A 27,118-nucleotide genomic window follows, 5' to 3' on the forward strand; every position below is an offset into this window, starting at 1 on the left:
CCCGCCCGCGCGGGGCAGCACGGGAAATGGCGGGGCGGGGAGGAGGCGGTGCCCCCTACCGGGTGGGCGGGGCGATGGGCGGACCGGGCGGGGCGATGGGCGGACCGGGCGTGACCGTGGGTTGAAACCACGCCCTCCGTGCTCAGGCCACGCCCTCTCCGGGCTCGCCCGCTGCTTCCTGCAGGCACGGCCAGGACGGGGCGGCGGCGGAGTGCTGAGAGTGAGTGCGCGCGGGAGGGGGAGGGCTCCATGGGGCGGCAGCCGTGGGGTGATGAGGGGCTGGGGCGCGTAGAGCTGTGGGTGGCTGAATCTGGGGCTCCTTGTGGGGCTGTGTGACCGGTGGGGCAGGAGCTGAGGGTCCTCGTGGGGCTGGAGCCGGGGTTTTCTATGGGTCTGCGGCCTGTGGGTCGTGGGGTTCCCTGTGCCGCGGGCCCCTATGGAGCTGGGGATCGCGGGCCCCTGCGGGTCTGTGGGTCCTGGGGTTCCCAGCGCCTATGGGTCTGAGGACTGAGGGTTACAATGGGGTTAGGGTCCCGTGGCGTAGGAACCGGGGATCCCTGTGGGGCCTGGGAACTGTGGGTCCCAATGGGGCTGAGATCAGCGGGTCCCGGGCTACCCAGTGCTGTAGGTCCTGGTGGGGCTGGGGACTCCGTGTTCCTGCGGGGCAGGAGGCCACGGGTTCTGGAGGTCACTATGGGGCAGGAAGCTGTGGGATGCCCAAAGAGGTGTGGCAGGATCCAGGAGGGAGCGCGTGTGTTTGGGACGGCCGTCGGGACCCCAACCCCATGGCGTCACCCCGGTGCTGCTCCGCGGCCGTGAGGCCGCCGGAATCCAGGAAAAAAAAAGCAGGGAAATGGTGAAGCGCCTGCCCTTATATGGCTCCGGCCACCCTCCGACGGGCTGCGGGCCTGGCAATTCGTTCCCCACGCAGAATTTCCCCGCTGCCTCAGTTTCCCCATCCGCGGGGCGCTGAGGGGGTGGGGGCACCCGGTCGGTCGGGGGTCTGAGGTCAGAGTTAAATCCCCCGACGGAGGCTTTGGCAGCACCGGGAAGGGGGGCACGGCATCACCCCCCCGCCCCATGACGTCGGCCCCGCGCCGTAATCCCGGAGCCGAGCGGATTATGGTGGCCGTGGGGCGAGCGGAGCTGTGGGTCGGAGAGCCCCAGATCGCCTGCGAGGACGGCTGCCCCACGGCCATGCACACCCGGGGGGCACCGATCTGAGGGCGGCGGTGGAACGCGGCCATGCGGCACGGGAGGAGTCGGAGGGAACCGGCCGGACCGGTTCGAGTCCCGTTTTGCGCTCGTTCCGGTGTCCGGGGGGAGGACCTCGACACCGGCACGTGGACGTGGCTGAAGGTCACCGTCCAGCCTTTCCCCACTGTCGTTGCTGTTGTTCCCGTTGTCCCCGCCCCGTCACCATTTCAGCACTCTTCCTGCCCAGTGTTTGGGTTTTGGGTGGATTGGTGGCACTGGAGAGCGACAGGTAGTGACATGGAGTGGTGCCACATGGTGGCATGGTGAGCGTTGGCCATCAGTATTTCAGAAGCCTTCCTCCTTCATGTTTGGGCTGTGGGTGCTATGGTGGCTTTGGTAGCATCCAATGCGGCATGGTGACATGTAGCAGGGTTCCCCATGGTGGTGGCGTGGTGAGCACCAGCCACAAGGGCAACCCCACTGTGACCTTGTCCTTCACCCACAGAGCCTGGGGATGCCAGTGCCCACCCTCGGCACGGGTCCAGATCCTGGCATGGAGGAAGAGGCATCGGGTGATGGCAAGGAGCCCTGGTTGGGCAACAGCAACAACAATGCGGCGCCAGTGGGGTGGCTGTGCCGGCAGGGTGAGGAACCCTCCTACCTACAGCGTGTGCTGCTGGAGATTGTGGAGTCGGAGCGCACCTACGCCCGTGACCTGCGTGGCATCGTGGAGGTGAGCGAGCTGCAGGGTGGGCATCATGGTACTAAGTCTGGTCACTTGGTGCCACTGAGTGTCCCTGTAGGGCTACCTGGGGAAGATCATTGATGCCCAAGAGCCGCCGCTGCGGCCGGAGCAGGTCAGCGCACTCTTTGGGAACATTGAAGACATCTATGAGCTCAGCAGGTGAGTGGCACCACAGTGGCACCAACACCTGCCATAAGGGGTATGCTCCGGTCACTCCTATGGTCACCTGCTGTTCTCTGCACCCAGCAACCTGCTACAGAGCCTGGAGAGCTGTGCCTGTGACCCAGTGGCCGTGGCTGTCTGCTTCGTGACGCGGGTAAGGGGACGGGGGAATGCAGGGCGATGTGTGGGAATGGAGGCACAGCGCCCAGCTCTCACCACATTCCCACTGCCCGCAGAGCCAAGAGTTTGACATCTACACGCAGTACTGCAACAACTACCCCAAGTGAGTGAGTGCTTGAAGTCAATGGGGTTGGGTGCTGTGGGGGCTGGGTGCTATGGGATTGGGTGCCGTGGGGCTGAGCCCCCTCTGCGCCCTGCAGCTCAGTGGCAACGTTAAGTGAGTGCATGAGGAGCAAGCAGCAGGCACGGTTTTTCCGTGAGTGCCAGGAGGAGATGCGGCATGTGCTCCCACTGGGTGCCTACCTGCTGAAGCCGGTGCAGAGGATCCTCAAGTACCACCTGCTGCTCCAGGTGAGCACACGTGGCGTGGGCATTGGGCATAGCACAGGCACCTGGTGTCCTGGGTGCATGTGACATAGTATTTGGCAAGGTGTGAGGCATGGCCAGGGCACCTGGCATGGCACATCCTTGTGGCACAGCCAGACCCATCATGGCTCATTTCCACAGGTACCCTGTGTGGTGGGAGTTCATGGCATGGCACGGGCATCTGGCACAGTGTGGGACATGGCATGCTCATTGTGGCATGTCTACATGGCACAAATTTGGCACACTTTGATTCCATGGGTGCTTGACATAGCACATCTCCGTGGCACATGTCTGTGGCACTAGGATTTGATGTGGTACATGTCCATGGCACAACATGGGCATATTTTGTTGGTCTGGGCACTTGGTGTGGCATGTCTCTGTGATGCAGCCTGGGCACATATCCATGATGGCACAGTACATCTCCATGACACAAGATGGGCACCTTTTGATGGCCTGGACACTTGGTATAGCACGTGTCCATGACACAACAAGGGTGCATTCCCATGACATGTGTACCCACCACATTCCTGCAGGAGATCGCTAAACACTTTGAGCACAAGTCGGGTGATGACTATGAGGTGGTGGTGGAGGCCATCGACACCATGACCTGTGTGGCCTGGTACATCAACGACATGAAGCGCAAGCATGAGCACGCCATCCGGCAGCAGGAGATCCAGTCCTTGCTGTTGCAGTGGAAGGGCCCCGACCTCACTACCTATGGAGAGCTGGTACTGGAAGGCTCCTTCCGTGCACAGCGTGCCCGCAGTGAGCGTGCTGTCTTCCTCTTCGACAAGCTGCTCCTCATCACCAAGCGCCGCGGGGACCACTATGTCTACAAGAGCCACATCCCAGTGCGTGTCCGCAGCCAGCCTGGGGGGCCTGGGGGTGGGCAAAGTGGTACAAAGTTTGAGCACAGATCCCAGGGTTGGGAACTGGGTCAGGGGTGAGCACAAAGGGTGGGGAAGGAGTCCCAGAGGTGGGGAGTGGGGTCCAAGGCTGGGCACAGGTCCTGGCAGTAGGTGTAGGGGTCATGGGTGTGGGTGTAGGAGTCCAGGGGGGTGGGAATGGGGTCCCATTGGGATTATGGGGGTCTAGGATAGGCATGCAGTTCCTGGGGGTGACTATGGGTTCCAGGGTTGGGAAATGGGGTCCAAGGAGTGGGTGTAGAGCATCCAGGAGGTGGGCAGGGGGCCTTGGTAGTGAGCAATGGATTGCAAGGGATGAACGCTGGCGGCACGGGGGTGGGCGCAAGGGTTCCAGGGTTTGGAACTGTGGTCCAAGGGATGGGTTATGGGGTCCTGGAGGTTGGTAATGGGGTCCCAGGTGTGGACACTGAGAGCATGGGGGGGTCATGGGGATTCTTGGGTTAAGAACAGAGTTCAAAGGGGTGAGCAATGGGAGCATAGGAGTAGGTATGGGTATCTCGGAGTGGGCAGTGGGTTCAAGCAGTAGGCATGGAGGAGTGACAGGTATTCCATGGATGTGGGCAGTGAGGTCCCAGAGATGGACACTGAGGTCCTGGTGGCACATATAGATGGCACAGAGGTGGGCAGTAGGTTCAAGGAGTGGGTGCTGAGGTCCTGAGCGTGGGCAGTGGGGTCCAAGGGGTGGGCACAGGAGTCCTGGGGTGGGTATGGGGGTTCTGGGGTGGGCACTGAGGGCATGGAGGTGGGCACAATGTTGTTGACACTTTCTCCACAGTGCACCTCGCTGATGCTGATTGAAAGCACACGGGACTCACTGTGCTTCAGCGTGGCACACTACAAGCACATCAAGCAGCAGTATGCCCTGCAGGTAAGGGACATGGGGCAATATGGGGTGGTGGGTGTGCAGACCCCCTCCCACCTAATGCTGCCGTTGTCCCCACTCCAGGCTAAGAGTGCAGAGGAGAAGCGGGTATGGACACACCACATCAAGCGGCTCATCCTGGAGAACCACCATGCCATTGTCCCGCAGAAGGTGAGGGCACACACCCCCGTGTCACCCCATTTATGTCTTGGTGGTGGGGACATCCTGCGGTGCCACCTTCTGCCACTGACTGACCCACAGCTTCTCCCCTCACCAGGCCAAGGAGGCCATCCTGGAGATGGACTTGTTCTGTGAGTGCCCCTATGTCCCCCGTTGTCCCCTTGTTTCTCACTGTCTGCCATCATCTCCCATCATCCTCTTTGTCCCCATGCCCACCATTGTCCTCACCACCTCCTTGTCCACCACTGTCCCCACACTGACCCCATATCCGCCATTGTCTACCATTATTTCCACGTCTGTCTTTTTGTTCTTTATCATCCCCACTCACCTCTTGTCCCCATCATCCCCATGTCCCCCACTGTCCCCACATCCCCATTGACCCCATATTCCTTTGCCCCTCATTGCCCCCATGTGCCCAGTTTCCCCAGTCATCCCCCACTATCCCCATGTCACCTTCTGTCCCCTTGCTCCTCACTGTTCTCACACCCCCTCATCATTTTGCTGTCCATGCAGACCCCCCGCGCCTGCCCCGCTGCAGCCCTGAGCACCTGCCCCGGAGCCACTCCTGCCAACCCTTAGAGCCACCACGCCATGGCCGGCGGCAGTCTGGTGAGTGTCCTCATGTCCCCATATCCCTTGTGGTGACAGCATTGTAGAGATCTGTATGTCTCCCCCAAATGCCTTCCAACCCAACAGAGCCCTTCCAGTACCGTGACCGTGCCGAAACGCTGCCGGACCGACTGCAGGAGCATGTGGGGCGCAGGCAGTCAGGTATGGATGGGGACTGGGGATGGGTGGGGGACTTGAGGACAGTGCCACTGCATCTCTGTGATACAACTGTGTCCCCACAGAGCCCGCCAAGCAGATCCTGCAGCAGCTGGGAAGGATGAAGGTAAGGCCGGGTGGTGGGGGGCTGCCCCCTGGCATCTCTGACCCCCAAGTAGGTACTGAGCCCTTGCCCCCCCCTCCACCCAGCATGCAGGCAGTGAGGGGACCCTCCTGGATGCTGGGGAACCTCTCCAGCCCACTATAAGCTGGGCTGAGGGTGTCGTGGAGGAGGAAGAGGAGGAAGAAGAGAAGCCTTTGCAGAAGGACAGCCACGAGGATGGAGACAGGGACAAGAATGGGGACATGACAGAGAAGCCCCAGGAGGAGCAGGTATCCTCACCCTTGGGATGGCCCACATCACTTAAAGAGCGCACTGCAGGTGTTGTGATCCTCACTGCTGCAGCTCCCTCAACCTTTCCTCTTGCAGGACACCTGTGAGTGGCACCACGAGACCACTGCCACCCCCATGTCCCCTGTATCCCCTCCGTGCCATGGAGAGCATGAGGGGCTGGGGACCCCCGCTCCCCCCTCTCCATCGGGATCCCTCCCACCAGCGGGGCTGCCTGACGAGGAGGAGCAGCACCCGGAGACAGGCACTGGGGAGGACCCACGGGCTCTCAGCAGCGAGGAGGAGGAGGAAGAGGAAGAGGAGGAAGGCCATGGGAGTGGTAGCATCCTGCCCCCCTCCGTGCTGGACCAGGCTAGCGTCATCGCTGAGCGCTTTGGCAGCAGCATGTCACGCCGTGGCAGCATGGTGCTGGATGGACGCAGCGGCAGCGCCCTCAGCCTTGATGGGGTGACCCCTCCACAAGAAAACATGGAGTCCTGCAGCCCCCTGCCCTCCCCAGGCTCCCCCCAGGGCTGCCGGCGCCGCTCGCTGCTCTCCACCCAGGACCGGCTGCTGCTGCGTAAGATCCGCAGTTACTACGAGCACGCGGAGCACCAGGATGCCGGTTTCAGCATCCGGCGCCGTGAGAGCCTCTCCTACATCCCCAAAGGACTGGTGAGGAACTCGGTGTCCAGGATCAACAGCTGGCCTCCTCTGGAGCCGGGCAGCCCCAAAACTCCCACGGAGCCGGTGAGCCCCAAAGTCCTCCTGGAGCCAGGGAGCCCCAAAAGCTCCCCAGAACCGGTGAGCCCCAAAACATCACTGGAACCAGCAAGCCCCCAAGTGTCACTGGTGCTGGATGGAGGAGTATCACCTCCTGTGTGCCGAGAGAATGGGCTGCCTGAGCCTTCCACAGAGCCTCTGCTCATCCTGGAGGAGGAGGAGGTGCCTCCCCCAGGGGTGCTGGCTCTAGGGGCTCCCCCACGGCGTCTCACCAGCAGGGTGTACCAGTTGGCGCGCCAATACAGTCTGCGCATCAAGAGTCGACGCCGTGGCATTGTTGCACCGGGGGACAATGCCATTCACACCCCAGCATCAGGTGGGATGCGATGGGGGACTGCAGGCATCATCCCGCTGCCGCCATCCCACTCTCACCCCACTCCTTTCACCCCAGGTGTAGCAAAGCTGCCAGTGTCACCCAGGGATGGCATCACCATCCCAGCCCCACGCAGCCCACCCAGCCCCAGTGGCAGTGCCGAAGCCTTCTCCTGGCCAGATGTCCGGGAGCTGCGTGCCCGTTTTGGAGGCCCACGACCCCCACCAGTGACACGCAGCCGCTCTGCACCTGAGGGGCCAGAGCGTGGGGGAGACCAGCAGCCAAAGAGCAGCAGAGTGGGGGCCGCAGCCGCAGCGCTGAGGCCGGCACTGGGACCCCAAATGTGCCACGTGGCAATGACCACCACTATGCTCCGGGGCTGTGGGTGACGGCGCAGGCACCCCTGGGCCCCGGGGGGCAGCGGGTGCTGGTGTTGGAGCGGTTGCCCCCCACCATCGCTGCTGAGCCCCCAGCCTATGTGCAGATCCGCTCCCCCACCACCCGGGAGAAGATCTGCCTGAAGGCAGTGGTGGAGCGCTGCAAGGCTTACCAGGCCTCCGAGGAGTACCAGCAGCGCTGTGCCCAAGGCCAGGCTGAGGCACCTGAGCCCCCCCGGCACGGCCTCGTCAGGGACCTGCGGCAGAAGTTCCAGACCCTCGACACTGCCAGTTAGGGAAGGCGGACAGGAGATGGGGCAGCCCACGGACCACCAGGAGATGGGACAGGCTATGAACCGCCAGAAGACTGAAGGCACCTTGTACCATCAGCAGATGGAACATCCCACAGACAACCCTCCCCCTCAGCTCACTCAGACCAACGGGTACCCATCTGACGGGAGAAGTTGTACCCAATGGACCCCATGAAGGGGCATATAATGGAACCCAGCTTGCTCAGGAGATAGAGCAACCCATGGACCACTGGGAATTGGGATGTCCCTTGACCACCAGGAACTGGGACACCCTACTGACCATCAGAGCAGTGGGACTCCATGAACCTTTTGGTTCCCCAGGATAAGGGGGACCTCATGGACCACCAGGAGAGGAATCACCCCATAGACCACCAATACATGAAAGTGACTATAGTCCCCCACCCTACTTTCCAGAAGGGCCCTCACATTGCACAGCCCTGGGCCCACCTTGCTTTGACATCTTTATTACAAAAAAAACCCAAACCAAACCCAAAGTTCTCCCTGCCCGCGCACTCCCCCCAGAGACGAGTGGTGCCCCCCACCCACAGCAAGGGGCCAAGCGTTTGGGAAGGTCGTGCTCTTCGTGCTCTTTGGTTGGTGCCCATGGGGTTGAGGGCACACTGGTAGGAGGGGGGGGAGGTGGGAGGGCTTATGGCTTAGAAAAGGGAGTGGGGGGCCAGGATGTGCCCACGTGGAGTGGGTGCATGTGCATGCATGCGGGGCCACGCGAGTGCAAACGCACGCAGGTGTGTTCCCCAGAGGGGGTGGGGGATGTGAGCACACCACACACGTGTGTGTATCTGTGCGTGCACCTCCACTGAGGTGTGTGCATGCCCTGAAGCATGGAGATGTGTGTATATATAAATATAAATATCTATAAATATATATATATATACACGTGCACAGTCGTGTATGTGCTGGGCCAGGCCCCCTCCCTCCTCCCCCCCCCGTTATTTCTTCTTGGGGAAGAAGCTGAAGCGCTTCTCCTTGTCCCGTCGGGGCTCAGGGGGGGCGTGGGGTGGGGGCAGGCTGCGCGCCTTGGCCGGCAGGTTCTGACAGGAGGTGATGGCCATGTGCAGCCCCTGCAGCCACGTCTGCATCTCCTCCTGGAGGGGCATGGGGTTGTTGGCACCCCCATGGCCCTGGTGGTCGCCCCGCGGCTTGACCCGGAAGCGCCAAGACACCCATTGTCCCCTGGGCATCACCAGCCACCACAGTGTCCCACTGGGCACCTTTGTTCACCCCAGTGTCCCATGGCCATGCTATATCCCCCAGGGCACCGTGTCCCTCTTGGGTATTTCTAATCACCCCAATGTCTCATGGTCACTTTATGTCCCACTAGGCATCAGTGACCACCACCAAGTCCCACTTGGGCACCCTAAGTGTCCCCTTAGGCAGCACTGGCCAGCCCTTATTCCTTTGGGCCCCTCCAGCCACCCTGATGTCCCATGGCCTACCTGTGTCACCCACTGCCCCAGCATATTCCTCCACACACCTCTCATCACCCTCAAATCCCATGGCTGCCCTGTGTATCTCTGAGCACCACCGGCCACCACTATGTACCTCTACACACCTCTGATCACCCCAATACCCTCGCTACCACTAGCCAACACAATATTCCCTTGGATGTTACTAACCATCTTTTGTCCCCTTGAGTACTGTTGGCTACACCAATGTTCCATGGCCGCCCTAATGTCCCCTGAGGTGCTGCGGTCATGCCAAGATCCCTCTGGCCACCCTCCAGCCCCCTATGCACCACTGTGGAGACCCTTTACTTGCTTGGGCACCTCTGGCCACCTCAATGTCCCCTTGGCCACCCCAAAGACCCCCTTGTGCACCACCAGCCATTCTTTGTCCCCTTGGCCACCCCATGTCCCCAGGACACCCCTCACCTCATCCTTGCCATGGAAGAGCCACTCGCTGCCATTGCTGAGCCTGGGGGCAGAGCACAGCTGGTGGTGAGATATCTGCCACCCTGTGGTTCACCGCACCAATGCCATTCCATGACACAACCATGCCATATAGTGCCACAACCATGCTGTATATTGCCATAACCATGCTGTACCATGCCATAACCACATTGTACCATGCCATAACCACATTGTACCATACCTGAGCGCAAAGACGTGCTTCTTCTTCTTGTAGCCAGCAGCCACCTGGCAGCATGCGTTGCGCAGCCCCAGGGGCTCCTCACCCTGGCAGGGCACCCCCAGTGCCCGGCTCTTGGCATCCTTGAAGAAGGCAAGCTCCTCACCCCGCAGCACACAGTACCGCGTGCTCCACGACCTGTGGGCAGTTCTGTCACAACTGGGCCACCTCCACAGCCATGGGTGGCCACTGTGCTATGCCTACCTGTTAGATGCACGCTTGGTGGCTGCCTCAAGGTCGTGCTTGCGGCCCAGGTAGCCCTCCAGCTGAACGTGAGTGGGCTGGGCAGGCAATGTGGCCACCTCTTCCCGCGGTGCTATAGGCTCCTCCTTGGGCACTATCAGCTGTTGCAAAGCAACAGCCACGTCACTGACCATCCCCACTGCTGTCACCTCCCAGAAAGCCACCTCCCATGGGGACCTCCCCATTGTGCCATCCCCAGTGTGGACACGTGAAACACAGGTACCAATGTTGGGGATGGCCACCCCATGCTTGATGACGCATGGGAGCTGGCAGCCATTGGGAGCCACCACAGCATGGGACCTCTGAACACGGTGCCAATGCTTGGGAACAGTGGCACGCGGTGGATGGAATGCTCAGAGTGAGGCTTTGGGAAGAAGCATGGTTGGATCTGGAGCATGGCAATGCCATGGTCATCGTATCCTTCATATGGTGGTGGTCTCAGTCCTTTGCTGGAGATAGCAGCAGCGAGCAGCCACGTGGAGTGCCTGTGGTGTGTCCCACTAAAGGGGACAGGATACAGGAGGCTGTCCCCAGGTGACTGTCCCCAGGGAGGCAGGCAGAGAGATGGTGTCCCCAAGCTTGCAAGAAGCAGCCTTGTCCCAAATCAGGCAGACCCTGTTCCCAAGGAGCCAGAAGTTGTTCCCTAGCAGCAGAAGTAATCTTGTGTCCCAGTAGAAATTTGGGGATCCCTGTCCCCAGGAAAGTGATCTTGTCCCCACGGAGCCAGAAGATGTCCCCAGAGAGCCAGAAGATGTTCCCAAGCAGGGAGGAGAAGCAGAAGGGTTTGTTGTCCCCAAGCAGGCAGAACAATCAGAAAGCAAATCCTGTCCCCAAGCAGGCAGCAAGGAGCAGAGAGAGTGGCAGCGAGCATGAGGTGGCAGCACAGAGAGTGACAATGCCAGAGGGTGGCAGTGCCCTGTGGGGTGACGATGCCTTCTGGGGTGATGATGTCCAGTAGGGTGATGTCCCCATGGGGTGATGATGCCCCTTTCGGTGATAATGTTCCATAGGATGATGTCTTCCAGGATGACGTCCCCATGGGGATACAATGTCCCATAGGATGACATTACCATGGAGTGACGATGCAGCATAGGGCGATGACATCTTGCAGGGTAACATCCCCAGAGATTGGTGATGCCTCCAGGCACTGATGATGCCCCATACGGTGACATCCTTATGGGGTGACAATGCCTTGCAGATCAGTGATATGCCTTGGGGTGATGATGCCCATGGGGTGATATCCCCTTGGGGTGACCATGCTCCAAGGACACAGAGGGAGCCAACACAGGCACTTCCAACCAGGAGCACCATCACCACGTGCCCTTGTCCCCAAGAAGCCAGTTGTCCCTTCCAAGCCAGGACAGAGCCAGCTTGAAGAGCTAGGTGCCATGTGGTGGTGGCCATGCAGTGTCCCTGTGACTTGTGGGTTACTGCTGGGAAAAATGCCAGCAGGGATCTGTCTGCTCCAGAGCGTTTGGCTCTGCCTCTGCCCTGTGCAGCCATGGGTGCCAGCCTCTGCCAACCACCCTGAGCTCCACCCTGGGCTCCCATCCATGGGGACGCACTCTGGCAAAGGTACTGCCCTTGTGCCTGCTTGATGATTTGGGGTCATTCAAAATTTATTCAGTTCAATGCAAGCAACAGCCAAAGGGCTGGAGGTATGGGTTGTGTTTGTTCCTGCTGCAGGATGGGAGGGAGAGAGTACAGGGATGGGGACCAAGGGATATCTGGAGGGACTTGTCCAGGGGCAGCAGTTGGCACGGTGGGGCCATCGGGTCCCTGGTTCTGGGGAAGGAGAAAGCTAAAAGGCAGAACTGACCGGCTGGGGTCCATCGACAGCAGGTGGAGAGATTTCCTGAGAGATTTCCCCTTTCCTCTTCTCCTCCTCCTCCTCAGACCTGCAGCATGGAGATGGTGCTCAGCATTCCAATGGAGGTGGGAATAGAGGGAATCCCCAAAATCAGTACAGCATTGGATTTGGTAGTCAGGGGCATGAATCTGGGGCTATTGTGCTTTCTTCCAAGAATTAAAAGCCCCAGAAAGGAGTAAGGCTGTGGGTCAGCTGCTTTGCCTGCATTGCTTTTGCTCAGATAAAGTGTATTACTAAAAATTCCCTGCTTCAAGGGAAGGTGCTGCCATTTGGAGACATGGAACTACACCTCTTACCCTATCTGCAGCTCTGCATCCAGATCCAGATGATGTTCGGGAGCAGTGTCGTGCACCACATCCTTCTCCTGCAGTGTCCGCCCACCCATAAGCTCCAGCTGCCAGGGAAGGGGATATGGAAATCAGTAGGAATCCAGCCATGTCCTCTTGCCACCCAAAAGGCCACCACCTCACCGTCGTCAGCTTCCTCAGGGCAGCGATGCGCTCCTCCCACGTGGCTGTGGACTTCTCAAAGGCTTCGTGTCGTTTCAGCAACTTCTCCACTGCATCCACCGTCTGCCCATAGTCACTGCTGGCCAGGTATGGCTCCTGTGCCATCAGCCACGACTCAGCCACTGAGGCATCCCGGGAGAACTGACACACCTCCAGCACTGCGGGAAAGGGACAGCGTTCAGCACTCCAGCAGGGGGACCCCAAAAATCGCACGGCCCATCCAAACACCATCACCACACTCACACAGCTGCAGCCGATCCCACCGCTGCTGCCACATCTCCATCATGGCTTTCCTCTTGTCCAGCAGCTCCATCAGCTTTGCTTCGATCTGCAAGGGGTGGCTGTCATGAGGAGGTCCTTTCCTACTGTCTCCCCACCCCAAGAGGCTGTCACCCACCTCAGATGACTCCTGGGGTTTGCGCTGCTGCAGCTTCTTGCCTAGTTCAATGCAGGCAGCAAAGCTCTTGTCACGGGCATCTATCTCAGCGCGGATGCCTTGGTGGTACTTCATGAGCAGCTCCACCGAGGAAACGTCCCTGGGGGGAGAGGTTGGGAATGGAGATGTTGAGGATATGGAATTGTCAGGGGAATGGAAACACGAGGCATGGAGATCCTGGGGATACAGAATTGTCAAGGGGATGGAAGTGTTGAAGATGGAGCTGTTGGGAGTGACAGTGCTGGGAAAAGAGATTTTGTGGGTCAAAAATTTGAGGGGATGGAGAAGAGGAGCGAAGATGTTGGGGATGGAGGTATAGGAGGTTGAAGTTGGTTGGATGGAGATGTCAAGGGATGGAGATGTCAAGGGATGGAGATGTCAAGGGATGGAGATGTCAAGGGATGGAGACGTCAGAGGACAGATAGGTAGGGGAAGGAGATTTGGGGGAAGAGATGGAGATAAAGGATGGAGATGTTGGAAATGGTGGTGTTGAGAGTTGATGGAGATGTTGAGGTTGTGCCATACTGGCTAGCAGGGAAGTGGGACCCCCACTCATTTGCTCCTACCTGGGTTTCTCCTGTGTCTGGATCTGCCGCACAGTGTTCTCCATCCAGGAGAGCAGGTCACGCGCCATGCTGAAGAAGCGGAACTTGTCGGCTGTGTCCACCAGCTGTGCCCGGCGTCCGCTGCATGCTTCCAGCAGTGCCTGCAGCGCCCGTGCCACCTCCTGCTCCTGCTGCTGGATGCTGACTGCCTTCTCCCCAGCATAGGCAGTTTGCAGGCGAGCTGCCACCTCTCGAAACTGCTGCACCTGCCCCTCCAGCAGCTGGAGGTCACGCTCAAAAGCGCTGTGCATGCGATGGAAAGCCTCCACTGAACCCGAGTCATCGCCCAGGTCCTGGGGCAGCTCCTGGTGGCGGGCAGCAATGAGGGCCAGCAGCTCAGAGCCATCATAGAAGTACTTGTGCAGATCATAGGAGGTGGCCAGCAATTGCATGCGTGTGTCAATTAGCTCCAGGAGGTCAGCCCAACTCTCATTCAGTCCGTCTTTCCACTCAGCCATGGTGGCAGCCTCGGCGTGCCCCGCATCGATGAGGTCCTCGATGGTCAGGCTGACCTGGTCCACACGTTCCTGCCCTATGCTGCCTGTTTCCCGTGCAAATTCCCGAAACTTATCCCTCAGCATCTAAGGTGGGAAAGAAAAGATGGGTTCACCACCCAAAAATGACCCACTGTCATCATTTCCATCACCATCATCATCATCATCACTACCCTCTCTGATGAGATTATCAACATCATCTCCATCACCACAAATATCTCCATCATCATCTCCATCTCCACCACCATCACCATCTCCAATTCCAACTCCATGTTCAACTCAATCTCCACCACTGTCTCCATCTCCACTATCACCCATCACTTTCATCACCATCTCCTCCACCATCTCCATCACCACTACCACCATCACTATCTCTACCTCCATCACCACCATCACCATTTTCATCTTCATCACCAACTTCACCACCATGCGCATGCCAGTGGGCTCACCGTGACATGGTCCAGGTCCTGCCCCAGCTCCTGGGAGGAGGCTGCCACATCACGCTCAGCAATCCACTGCTCCAGGTCCTCCACCTCACGCTTCAGCTGGAAGAGGTGGCACATGTTCTCCAAGCGCCGCCGGCGCTCCTCGGCCGCCTCCTTCAGCCCCGCGTAATACTTGTCCACCTGGCCCTGCAGCCGGATGATCTGCTCCCTGTGTGGCCCCAGGCACACAGACATCTCAGTTTTCACCCAAACCTGCTGGTCTTGCCACGTCTCAGGGCTTATTTTCAGGAGGACCCCCCATAGATGGGCTCCCCACGTCCTTCCACTGCTACCACTCAGGGCAGTGGCTGTCACTGAAGTGCCATCTCATCCGGACACCGCAGCCATGGAGCTGTCCCCAGGATGGGGACATGCATGGTTACACTTACCCCTCAGGGTGGCCAGCAGAGAGCAGCTGCTGAGCCCTCCCTGCCAGCTCCTTGATGGTCTGCCCATAGTCCTCAATGGAGCGCTGCTGCCTCACGTGTCTCTTCAGCATCACCAAACCACTTTCCTCATCCTGCAGCAGGAAGGGCACCATGAAAAGTCAATATATGGCATGGCCAAGAGATGATGATCAGGATTCAACCCTAGTTCCCATCCTGCGGGATTGTCCCACCTCCCTCCAGCACAGAAGGAAGAAATGGTGGGCTCATCATGGCATAGTGTGGTATGCAATGGATGGCACAGAATGGTGTATAATGGCACGGAATGCAATGTAATGGCATGTAATGACACACAATGACATGTGATAGGGTAGTGTGTTGGGATGGGATGGCATATCATGGCATGTGTTAGTGTGTAAAGGCACACACAGCATGGGGTTGGATAGTGTAATTGCGTAGTATAGGATGCCATGGCATGGCATGAGATGGCATATAATGGCATCGGATGCTATGACATGGCAAAGCATGGCACGGCATGGGATGACTTTTGATGGCACAAGATGACCTGTAACAACATGGTGACGGTGTGGCATGGGATGATGTGTAATGGCATGCCATAGTGTGCCAATAACGGCAGTGCATGGGACAGCATGGACAGCACGCAGTAGCACAGCACGATATTCCATAAGACTGCAAATAATGGCACAGCATGGCATGGCATGAGTCTAGAGTCATCTAATGGTATAGGATAGTGTGTAATGGCATAGCATGGTGTGGGATGGCATGGCAGGGTGTGGACAGTATAGCATGGCATGGGATGGGGCATAATAACACAGGATAGCATGTAGGACATTGCATGGCACAGAGTCCCCAGAAGACATTGGCAAACAACGCGGAGTCACCCTCACCTTCGGCTTCTCCTCATCTCCCATGAAAAGCTCCTGCTCGCTGACCCACATCTCAGCCTCGCCAGCATCCAGGTAGTACTGTTGGGCCTCGCTGGCCTCCCGCAGCCTCTGCTGCCGAGCGGCCACTTCTTTCCTCAGTGCCTCCCACTGTGCCCGCAACTCCAGTGCCCTCTCTGCCAGCTCCGGGCAGGGTCCTTCAGCAGCCGCCTCACCACGCTCCAGCACCTCGGCCAGGCGGGGAGCATGGCCCTGCAGCTCCTTCTGAAGTGTCTGCAGTGGGACCAGGGTCTTACGGGCTGCCTGTGGTACCGCACAGCCACGGGTAGGACAGTGGGTGCCATGGCGGCATACTCACCTCATTCCTCTTGGCCAAACGCTGCACGCTCTGGAGGTTGGTGCCGTGCTCAGTTGACCTGGCCCATAGCATCCTCTCCTGCACCCATAACTGAGGACAAGAGCATCTGCTCAGCACTGTATGTCCCTAGCCCTGCAGCCCCCGCTGCACCATGTTGCTAACCATCTCGTCCTCCAGGTCCCTCCCCAGTTGGTACATAGCCTTGGAGGTTTCCAGCTCCTTCCTCTTCTTCCCCAGTGGCTTCAGCAGGTCAAGGAATCGCTGCTGGAGCTTCTCCTCCTGCCCATCGGGCTCTGGTGCGATCCCAGCAAGTGATGCTTTCAGCTCCACCAGTTCCTCCTGCCGTGCCTCCACCTGCTCCTCCAGCCGCTGGGAGGGGAACACCATCAGGTCCCATGTCTGAGGTCATACCTCATGCCAAAACACCCTATCCCCATGCCACGCACCGTCAGCTTCTTGAGCAGTAAGTTGGCCCCGGTAAGGTCCTTGGCACGCTCCGTGGTGCGCAGCTCGCCCTCTACCTGTCCCAGCCAGCGCTCCAGATCACTGTAGCTCTGGGCGTACAGCTCAGTGCGGTTGGCCTCGAAGAGCTGCTGGCCCTTCTCCCTGGCAGCGCCGTGTAGCCCATTCCACAGCGCCTGCAGCTCGTCCAGCCGCCGGCCCACCACTGCACCGTACTGTGGTTTGCAGCTCGCCAGCTCCATGCCCTCCTATTGGCACAGTGGGGAGCTCAGTGAGAACCACATCCTCAAGCCATGGCACATAGCCATCTTGACTCACCGGGACTCACCGCTTTGATCTTCTCCAGCCATGCCTCATTGGCTGCCAGCTCTGCCATAAAGGCTTGGTGCTTCTGCCACTTGCCATGCAGACCACGTGCATCTCCATAGGATGCATCCTGCACTGTTAGCATCTTCTCATCCACCCAAGCTGCAAGCTGTAGGCAGGGTGACTGTGTCATGGCTTGGCCATGGGCACCTCACTGTGCCACCAACCATGCTGCTCACCCACCTCTCGGCAGCTCTGCAGGAAACTTTGCAGCTTGTGGTTATCCTGCAGCAAGCCCACTGCCTCCTGTGCCTTAGCCACATTCACCTGGTGCCTGGCATGGGGACACGAGCACAGACATCACCCCACTGCCACACCACAGTGCTGCCCATCGGCCCCTTGCCCACTCACCGCTCCTGCAGGGCCTGGTTCTTCTCGCTGATCTTCTCAGAAAAGATGTTCCCCTCTGCCACAAGCTTGGAGCCAGTGGTCACCACACTAGGGACTTTTTCAGCGCTGCTCTCCATGGAGGCACGGAAATCCTCAAAGCGGCGCAGGGCAGCTGTGGAACCCTCCAGTGTGGGGGGTAGCTCCAGGTGGGCCAGCGTGTACTCCTAGAGGGCACAGGGGGTTCAGCATCCTATCAAGGTGCCATCAGTCCTCCCCTGTCATGGAGAGGGACACTGTGCCCATTGCGGCTCTCCACTGCAAGGACCCAACTCCAAGAGCATGGACCCAATCTCAAGAGCATGGTACAATCACACCCTGGATGCTTTCCACTGCTTGAACCCAACCCCAAATGCATGGCACAACCATGCTCTGGGTGCTCTCTGCTGCATGGATCCAAGCCTAAGAGCATGAACCCAACCACAAGAGTACGACATAACTGTGCCCTTAGTGGACTCCACCACACGAACCCAACCCCAGAACCATGGACCCAAACCCAAATGCATGCCACAACCATGCTGTGGGTGCTCTCTGCTGCATGGATCCAACCCCAAGAGCATGGCACCATCATGCCGTGAGTGCTCTCCATCACATTGACCCAACCTTAAGTACATGACACAACCATGCCCTGAGTGTGGATCCAACTTCAAGCACACAAACCTAACTGCAAGAGCATGGCACAGCTGTGCCCTGGGTGCTCTCTCACACATACCCACATCCCTCACCCACCTGGTTGGCAAGGAGAATCTCAGCCTGTTTGGCATCACGCAGGAACTCCTGGAAGCCCAAGCACTGGGCAAGGAAGCACTGCCGGGCATCCCACATCTTGTGCAGGGCTCCCCAGCCTGCCTCCACACCCCGCAGCCGCTCCCGCAGCTGCTCATACTCTGGGTCCTCCTGATTGCTTGTCACCCGCTTGCCTGCCTCCAGCAGCGCCGTGAAGGCAGCTGCATGCCCCTCAGCATCCTCATGGGCAGCTGCATGCTTCCGCAGCATCTCTTCTGCCTCACCCAGCGAAGTCGGCACCTCTTCGGTGGCTGCCACAGCTTTCTGTGCTCTAAAGAGCCACGCTTGGAAGTCATCCAGGTCCTGCAGGAAACTCTGCAGCTGCCCCACTTCTCCCAGCGCAGCTGCTCGGTCCCGCAGGGCACCCTGCAGCCCGTCCATGGCATCCTGTGCCCCTGCCAGCCGCCCTGCCGTGTCCTCAGCCAACTCAGGGCGCTCCTGGGCCAGGAGGTCGGCTTGCGGACGCAGGGCATCCAGGCGGCTCTCGGCCGCTGTCAGCTCACGTTCAATGCCATACAGCTTGCGCTGGGTGGCCAGGACGCCAGCCAGGTCATGGCCAAGCTCCCTCGTGGACTCCACCACCCGCGTCTTGCTCAGCAGCCAGGCACGTGTCTCCTCACACTCCAGTTGGAAGCTGAGCAAGTTGAGTGCCGAGCCCACTGCTGCACGCCGCTGGGACACCAGCTCCCGAAAATGGTCCCACCTGCATGGCCACGAGGGTCAAGGTGGGGGGAATGGTGGGGTGAAGTGCCCTTGCTGCTAAGGACCTACCTCTCGTTGAGCTGCTGCTGGCACTGCCGGACCTGTGGGCTGTGTGGGTGGCCGCTCTCCAGCAGACCGTCAGCTGAGCGGTTGACAGCGTCAATTTGAGAAGCCACGCCAGCCATTTTCTGCTCCAGCCCATCCAGCCTGTGGGAAATCAGGCTGAGAATGGGCTGCATCTTGTGACACTGTGCTAAGAACTAGCCAGAGCTCATTCATGGGGCTGAGAACTGGCTGCAGACTGAGACACTGTGCTGAGGACTGCTCAGAGCTTGTGACATCGGGCTATGAATTGACCAAATCTCATGGCACTAGGCTGAGAACTGGTCAGACCTCATGACATCAAGCTGAGAACTGGCTAGCACTCATGACACCAGACTGAGAACTGGCCATATCTCTTGACACTGGGCTGAGTACGAGTGAGAACTCATGGCACTAGGCTGAGAACTGGCCAGAGCTCATGATAGCAAGTGGCAGCTCACCCCTACCCTACCTGTGCTTCACCACATCCAGCTCCTCCAGCGTGTTGGGCACCTCCAGCTTCTCCAGCCACCGCTCCTTGGCACCCATCCAGAGCTGGCAGGCTTCACTCTCTCCAAAAACAGTGTAGAGGTTGAGGGCATCCTGCAGCCTTCGGCCACGCGTCTTGGCCAGCATGCTCACCTCGTGGTGCAGCTCCTGCAACGCTGCCAGGCGGTTGTGTGCCTCGGGGCCAGCCCGCAGCTCTGGTGGGAAGCCCTCTGCTTGGTGACCCAAGCGTTCCAGGAGCTGCTGGGCAGCCATCAGCTCCTCCAGCAGCTCCTGGTGATCCCGCAGCAGTGCCTGTGTGTGGACTTCATCGTGACCCAGCTCCTCGCTGGCCGCTCGCTGCCGAGCCTCTGCCAGAACCTCTGCCAGCTCTTCAGCCTCTGCCTGGAACTGGAAGAAGCCCTCGGCCTCCCGCAGCCCACGGCGGCGGAAGGTCACCAGCTCCTGCAGCTGGTCCCACAGTACCCGCACGGCAGCTGCCCGGTCCCGCAGCCGCCCAGCGTCACGCCCTGCTGCTGCCAGCTGCTCAGCCATCACCAGTGCCTTCTCCAGTCGGGCTCCCTGTGCCTCCAGCTCAGCCTCCAGTGCAGTGTGACGGCGTCGTAGCAGCAGCACACCCACCAGGTCTTTGCCATAGTCCAGCGCTGAGTAGATATGCTCCTGTTCCTTGATCCAGCTCTCTGCCTCGTCCAGCTCCTGCAGACACTGCCAGACAGCCCGGGACTGCTCCAGCAGGGCTTTACGCCTCGCTGCCAGTGCCTGCAGCTCCTGCCGGCACATCTCCAGGTGGTTCACACGGTCTCGGATCACTCTGGGGTCACAAGGACGGTAGCCTGGCCAGGGAGCAGCAGAGGCATGCATTAGTGGGGCTCCTAGGGTGTGCTGCAGGAAGCATCCTGGTTCACTCAACCCCAAAGACGCTTGTGCATGCATCTCTGGAGCAACTCTAGCTTTGGAAGACTCAGCTATTAGAACACTCAAAAATTGAAGAACCTTGGAGCACCCAAACACTGGAGTACCCACCCTTGGAGAACTCAACTCTTTGACTGCCCATCCCTTGGAGTGCCAATCAGTAGAAACATTTGGAGCACCCATTTCTGGAGCAACCCTACCTCTGTGGGACCCAAACCCTTGAGCACTCTCCTTTTGAATGCCAAACCATTGGAGAATCCTGCCATTAGAGATCCTTGGAGTGTCCAATCATTGGAGCATCCACCCTTGGAAAATCCAACACTGGTGCAGCCAATGCTTGGAGCGCCCCACCACTGGAGACACTTGGAGCAATCGTGCCTGGAGCAATCTTGCCTTTGCAACACCCAACCACGGAGCATCTACCCTTAGAAAATCCAACAGTTAGAGTACCCAACCACTGGAGACCCTTGGAGAACCTTTGGAGAACCTTTGGAGAACCTTTTGGAGAACCCAACCCTTAGAAACGCTCAGGAAACACAACCCTGATGCACCTAACCCACAGAGTGCCCAAGGGTTGGCCCTTGGAACCCCCAAAACTTTGGAGCATCCAACCCCTGGAGCATCCCCAACCCCTTGGAGCACACCTACCCTCAGCATCGGTAAATCGGAGGGCAGCAGCGCTGATGGCCCGCACCTTCTCTGCCTGCAGGGCCATGTCACCTTCCAGCAGTCGGTGGGTCTCCAGAAGCTCCTCCACCTCAAGGAGGTGCTTCCCAGATTCGGACGAGGCCAGCTGCACCTGTGATATACCTGGAGGTCACCTGCAGGCTACGAGCAGGTGGTGAGCACTCCAGTACCAACATTATCTCTGTGATGCATTCACCCAAGACGGATGCATCTCCTGCACCCATCACTTCCTGGCATAACGTGGGGCTGGTAGCTGCATCCTCCAAGCACCACATCTTTCTCCAGAACCCAAACACCCCATAACCACCTTTGAGTACTCAAGAAGCCCCACTGATCCCCTGTGTGGTGGGACCAAGGCACCGTACTCATGCTGACTCCGAATCTCTTGCATCTACCTGCAGCTCACCTTGACCTCATCCATCCAGTTGATGCTGTGCAGCATCTCCTGAAAGAGGTGCTGAAGGGTGAGGTTCATCTCAAGGCGCTGGCGCCGGTTGCGCAGCAGCTCCTGGAGCTGCTCCCAGAGCCTCAGGATGTTGTCCTTGCGCCCCCTGATGCGTTTGATATCGTGGTAGCCCTCCCTCTCCAGCTCCCTCGCCACTGCATCAATGGCCTGCACCCGTTCCTTGTAGGCAGCTGTGTCTGTCTCAATGGCCTCGTGTTTCTTCTTGGCTGCCTCCACCGCTGTCAGGTCTTGGCCAAAGTTATCCTGCTGGGAGCAAAGCCAGCAGTGAGGCAATGTCGGGGTGCCCCAATCCCCACAGTGGTGCTTGCTGGCCCCACCTGTGCCACCAGGCGTTGGTTCTCACTCAGCCAGGCCTCCCGCATGGCTGCTTTGCGATCAAAGCGCCGTGCCAGCTGCTCCAGCTTCTCCTGCCGGATGAGCTCATTGCGCAGCGCCAACTCCCGCTCATGCTCTGCTTTCTCCAGCTTCTCCCACGCCTGGGAAAAGGCAGAGTTGGGTGGTGGGACACATGTTCTGCGTCCCACTGACCATGGCTTGCTCTGCTGGTGAGCCCCAGTGTGCTACGAGAATGGGGGAATATCAATGCGGAAACCCCATCTGCTCCTACATGGACCCACGCTGCACTGCATTGATGGACTTAATCCAACCCAAGATGGACCCAATCCACCTTAGGATGAAGCCCAAGTGTTCCAAGACCTTAACTGCCCCAAAGGTAGACCCAACTTCAACTCAACCTGCTCCAGGAGGAAACCCAAATGACCTAAGTTCTTAATTAAGAATTAGCTCCAAGATGATCCTAACCCGCCCCAAGATAGGCCCACACTGTTTCAAGATGAAGCCCAAATTCCCCAGGACCTGGACAACTCCAATATGGATACAACCTGCCCCAACATGGACCCAAAATACCCCAGGACCTAACTGCTCCAGGGTGGACCCAACTTGACCCAGCTGCACCCAGGATGGATACAACCTGCAACAAGGTGGACCTCACCTGGCCCAAGAGTCTAAATGCTATAGGATGGACTGAAAATGCCCCAGAATGGACACAATATGCCCCAAGACCAAGACCAAATGCCCCAATACTTGAACTGCTCCAACACAGACCCAATCTACCCCAAAATCTGAAATACCCTCAGATGGACCTAAACTACCCCAAATTCACACATGCCACGATGGACCCAACCTACCCCAAGGTGGACACAACCAGACTCAAGGGCCTAAATTACCCCCCAGTGGACCCAATACACCATGTGCCTCCATACCCGGTTGATGTCACAGACCAGACGCCCCTCTTGTGGTGTGTAGACACGCTGGTTGTTGGCTCGCATCCGAGACTGGATGGTGAACAGCAGCACCTCCAGGTTGCCCTTCTCCTGAAACCTGACCCAGCGAGAGCTCAGCCTGTGGCATCCACACGTGCTCAACATGGGCAGAAGGTGTGGGGAGAAATGCTTACTTGGGTGGCTTCTCCACCGTGCGGTAGGTGCTGAAGGCCTGCAGCTGGTGCTGCACACCAGCCAGCGAGTTGGCGAAGCTGCGGCTGTTGAGGGAGACAATGGTCTGCTCGATCCAGGTGAGCAGGTTGGAGGCCAAGCCCCCATAGCCATCGATCATCCGCTTGGTTTCCTTGGCATGCTCAATGACCTATGGCACAGCCAGAGGTGAGCATGGGGCATCCTGGCACTCACCAGTGCCATGCCATGCCATGCCATCCCAATTCATCACCATTCTGACCTTGCCCAGCCTCCTGCCCTTCACTTCCAGTTTCTTCATCTCGGAGAAGTAATGGTAGAAGGCCACCACGTAGGTGATGATGGACTTCTCATCAGGGTTCTCTGTGAACACATCTGTGCAGTGGCAGAGAGGTGTCAGCCCCAACCAGCACAATAGGGTGCCACTATCCCACAGTGTTGATGGGCCCCCACATTCACATCCCACCCAGAGCCACCTCTGGGGTTGTTCCACCTCTATCCCTCTATCGGTATGTCCAAAGGTGGGGGGAAAATGAGGCAGAGGGACTTACCTTCAGGGTCAAGGAGCGGGGTAATGCCCAGGTGCCGCTCGGCCACACTGAAGGCATGCTCCAGATTGTGCCGGGCATTGGACTTGGTCAGAGTTTTGAAGTCAAACAGCTCAGGCCTGGGGACAGAGAGCACAGAGACACGTTGACACAGCTGATACTGCTGACACTGTACCTATGCCAGTGGCTGTGCCATGTACCTGTGCTTGTGGATGAGGGCGTTGAAGGCCAGTCCGTCCTTCCAGCTGGAGGTGAAGTTGGTGACATTCACGTGGGGGTAGCTACGGCGAGGACAACAGAGTGTCACCATCACCCTCTGTGCAGCCCTGGGCCCCAAAGCCACTCACTCCACCTCCACCTACCCTGCTGTCTTCATTTGGCACCAGAGCAGCAGTGCATCCCTGGGCGAGCGTGTCTCTGGACCCTCCTTCATCTCCTTGATGACATCTTGCACCTGTGGGAGAGATTGATAACCCAAGATGGTAGAGAATGGCTCCTGCTGGGGCACTGAGTCTGTGAGTGCCACCTGCCCATGGTACCTGGAAGCGGAGGATGATGGTCCAGATGAGGCCGAGGATGAGGCGATGGTTGCCATCCACAATGTCATGGGAGCCCATGTTCTCCAGGTGCACCTGCTTCTCCTTCAGGAACTGCAATGCCTTGTCCACGTTCTCCAGGCAGTGGATGCGCATCCGGCCCTTGGTGGGCTTGGGCTGGGACACGATAGCACTCAGTGTCCTGCCCTTACTGCCTGGCATGCCCTGCCCTGCCCAGGGACACCCCACTGCCATGCCCAACAGTCATGGTACAGTACAAGGGGTGGCTTGGCATGGCATGCTATGGCACAGGATGGCACGGGATGATAGCACAGCAGGGAATGAAACATCGTGGTATGGAATGACATGGCATGAGATGGCACAGCATGGGTTGGCAGGGCATAGAATGGCATGGTACAGCATAAGATGGGATAGCAAGGGACAGCGTGGCATGGGATTATACAGCACAGAACAGCACGGGATAGTATGGAAGAATATGGCATGGCATAGGATGGCATGGCATAGGATGGCATGGCATGGAGGGGCATAGAATGGCACAAGGTATGGGATGACAGGGAAAGGTATAGCACAGGACAGCATGGCATGGGATGGTATATCATAGAGTGAGATGGCACTAGATGGCACAGGATGGGATGGCGTGGGATGGGATAGCATGAGACAGCATAGCATGGCATGGCAAGGGATAGTATAGGATGGCACGGGATGTGATAGAGTGGAATGGCACAAGATAGCACAGGAGGAAACAGATCAGTGTGGTATGGAATGGCATGGGACAGGATGGCATGGCACAGCATAACATTGCACACACAGCATGGGATGTCATGGCACATGGTGGCATGGGATGGAACAGCATGAGTTGAGATGGCATCATGCAGGTATGCAATGGCACAGCATGGCACATCACAGCACGGCACAGCACGGCATGAGATGGCACAGGATGGACCCCAGGGTTTCTATCTGGAGGACACTCATACCAGCATCTCTTTGGACAGCACCTCCAGCAGTTTGATGAGCATCCGCCCGTCCCGGAGGTCCAGGTAGAGGTCGGAGATGCGGCAGGTGACGCAAGCCAAGTGCAGGTTCACCCACTTGGTGAAGGTCTTCTTCTGCACTGCCTCCCGCTCATCTGCAAAAGGAGCAACCACAGTGACACCATCTCCAACTCACAGTGTCAGGGACTCCAGTGACCCAAACCCAGCCCCATACCTGCCAGCGCTTTGATGCGGGAGCGCTCAAAGAGTCGCGCTGAACTGTTGTCATTGTCCAACTCATCGTCGGAGGCATCCCAGTGGCTGTAGGACTGCTGCAGCTCCAGATGGTCATAGTCATTCTCAGAGGTCATGGTCCCGGTGTCCCGCAGCTCTGTGGCCAGCGGCTATGGGGAAAGGGCCCTCACTGGGTGATGTGGGCACAGGCATGACCACCCCGCTGTGCTATAGGATTTGCGGCTAAGACCTGCTGCTTAATCAGCTCAGCGGGATTTAGTGTTGCTCCCAGGTGTTTGGGTGCTCCCCACGGCTGTCACCTCATATGGGTCCCACAGCATCCATGGGTGGCACCCAAAGAGACTGGCACTGACCCACGCCTGCGCTGGAGGGGCCTTGGGCAGACAGCAGGCAACAGCTGCTGGTTAGGGGGGACGGGGAGGGGACGACCGCCCTCAGGGACATTTGAGCCACAGATAGGACTGGCCGGTATCTAAAAATGCTGCCAGCAGCTGCCGGCTGCCCTGGGGCCCCTGAAGGGTGTGGGGAGCCAGGCTGGGGACTGCCACCTCCAGCATTCAAAATCCTCACACCTTTGTGCTATGGGGTTTGCCCAGTTGGGACTCAGCACCTGTGGGGATGCATGGCACACTGAGATGTCCCCCATGGGGCGACCCCAGTGGCTGTGAGGGCTTTAGGGGGAAAACACCTGCGCATGGGGGGGGGTTATCAGGGCCAGCCAGGCTGGGCTGGGTGCTGTGCTGTGCCCTAATCTTAGTGATGCACATGTGAGTGGGGCTAGGGAGGGGTGTACATGCAGAGCGTGCGGGAGGAGAGCACACAGCATCCCAGCACCGTGCCAGACAGCACCCCAAAAACTCCAACTGTGGGGAATCCCAAATGTGGGAACCCTCTCACACGTGCTGCTGAGCAGTGCCACGTCTCTGCGCCTGCCATGCCAGTGGGCAGCCAGCATCCTCCTGCTCCTCCCCAATGCTGGCAAGGCCCCCAACGTGTCGTCAATGCACACTGGCAGCGTAGGGAGCGCCGACCCTTCAAATCTGCCTCTGCCACCACCAGGAAAACACAGAGCCCAGTGGGGTCACAGTGTAGGGCATCCCACTTGCCCCCTGCTGCCTTCCCGGTCTGCTGCTCGGTGCCGTGAATCAGCACTTCCCAGGGCTGGCACTGAGCTGCCACCACAGTGCCCATACTGTGCCCAGTGATCCTGCTGCTCGGTGCCCTGAGCCCCTGCCTCACTCTGTGGGTATCCTGGATACGGGTATGGGAGAACAGCAGTGTGTGGGATCCCATTCACCCCAAAAGAGTGAGTCTATGGGGAGCCAACACTCAGCATCACCCCAACTCTCCATGCCCAAAGTGGGTTCAGAGCACTGCTGTGGGTGGAGGGATGGCACTGTGTCCATCGCTGGTAGAGCATGGCACGGCACAGAAAGGAATGGCAAAGAATGGCATGGTACGGCACGGCACGGCATGGCACGGCACAGCTCCCCGGGGCCCCACAATGCCTGTCCCTGTCCCGCTGTCCCTGCAGTCGCCCGCCGGTGGCACACACACGTGCTGCCACGCTGCGTGCATTGCCAGCTATAAATAGGCCTGGACTCAGCCCCACTCTCTTTCTAGAGCGGGGGGCACCCACAACCCAGTAGAGCCATATGGGACCCCAAAACTCCACAGCAACATCCCACAGTGGGGCTGTTCACTGTGGCACCGAACCCAGCACAGCAGCAGTGAGCATGGAGAAAAACAATCCACTTTGAGCAAAATCAAACCCAAAGGATTGGGACACCCCGATCAGGGCATCTCAAATGGCAGCACCCCACGCTGGAACACCCTACACTGGGGCACCCCGCATCGGGACGCCCCACATCGGGACACCCCATGGCTGCATCCTCCCCCAAGGACACCGAGCGGAACCCCACTCCCCGTTGGGTGTCCCCAGGGCGCTCGCGGACATCCATC

The 27,118-nt window shown here is 58.7% G+C and overlaps 2 protein-coding genes across 3 annotated transcripts; one reads left to right on the forward strand and one right to left on the reverse strand.

Annotated features, from left to right (window-relative positions):
- The first annotated feature begins 119 nt into the window (after positions 1 to 119).
- On the forward strand, positions 120 to 8,203 carry PLEKHG3 (pleckstrin homology and RhoGEF domain containing G3). Its single transcript, XM_010710805.3, is given in 16 exon segments — positions 120 to 220; positions 1,703 to 1,930; positions 2,001 to 2,101; positions 2,189 to 2,258; positions 2,341 to 2,387; positions 2,485 to 2,635; positions 3,184 to 3,501; positions 4,352 to 4,444; positions 4,523 to 4,609; positions 4,716 to 4,749; positions 5,132 to 5,227; positions 5,315 to 5,389; positions 5,470 to 5,510; positions 5,594 to 5,776; positions 5,874 to 7,140; positions 7,143 to 8,203. Coding segments are annotated over 15 exon segments (3,183 nt in total). The 5' UTR covers positions 120 to 220; positions 1,703 to 1,711; the 3' UTR covers positions 7,544 to 8,203.
- A 160-nt stretch (positions 8,204 to 8,363) lies between these two features.
- SPTB (spectrin beta, erythrocytic) lies at positions 8,364 to 25,340 on the reverse strand. Of its 2 annotated transcripts, none has more exons than XM_010710804.2 (34): positions 25,137 to 25,340; positions 24,905 to 25,056; positions 23,913 to 24,086; positions 23,736 to 23,827; positions 23,574 to 23,654; positions 23,377 to 23,492; positions 23,088 to 23,200; positions 22,810 to 22,997; positions 22,616 to 22,733; positions 21,671 to 21,829; positions 21,294 to 21,596; positions 20,849 to 20,999; positions 19,254 to 20,121; positions 18,770 to 18,907; positions 17,942 to 18,701; positions 17,177 to 17,379; positions 17,009 to 17,099; positions 16,788 to 16,934; positions 16,444 to 16,707; positions 16,160 to 16,366; positions 15,998 to 16,087; positions 15,643 to 15,912; positions 14,738 to 14,868; positions 14,313 to 14,517; positions 13,331 to 13,950; positions 12,726 to 12,864; positions 12,572 to 12,656; positions 12,290 to 12,486; positions 12,116 to 12,213; positions 11,769 to 11,847; positions 9,911 to 10,050; positions 9,671 to 9,844; positions 9,451 to 9,493; positions 8,364 to 8,664 (listed from the first exon to the last, which is right to left on the reverse strand). In XM_010710804.2, exons 1-34 carry the CDS (start codon positions 25,270 to 25,272, stop codon positions 8,509 to 8,511), a joined length of 6,888 nt encoding a protein of 2,295 aa, XP_010709106.1. In that variant the 5' UTR covers positions 25,273 to 25,340; the 3' UTR covers positions 8,364 to 8,508. The 2 variants fall into 2 exon arrangements, with proteins under 2 accessions (XP_010709106.1, XP_010709105.1); XM_010710803.2 differs by having other exon boundaries at positions 21,294 to 21,599.
- Positions 25,341 to 27,118: the final 1,778 nt, after the last annotated feature.

Source organism: Meleagris gallopavo, chromosome 5 (genome assembly GCF_000146605.3).
Source record: "Meleagris gallopavo isolate NT-WF06-2002-E0010 breed Aviagen turkey brand Nicholas breeding stock chromosome 5, Turkey_5.1, whole genome shotgun sequence".
NCBI lineage: Eukaryota > Metazoa > Chordata > Aves > Galliformes > Phasianidae > Meleagris > Meleagris gallopavo.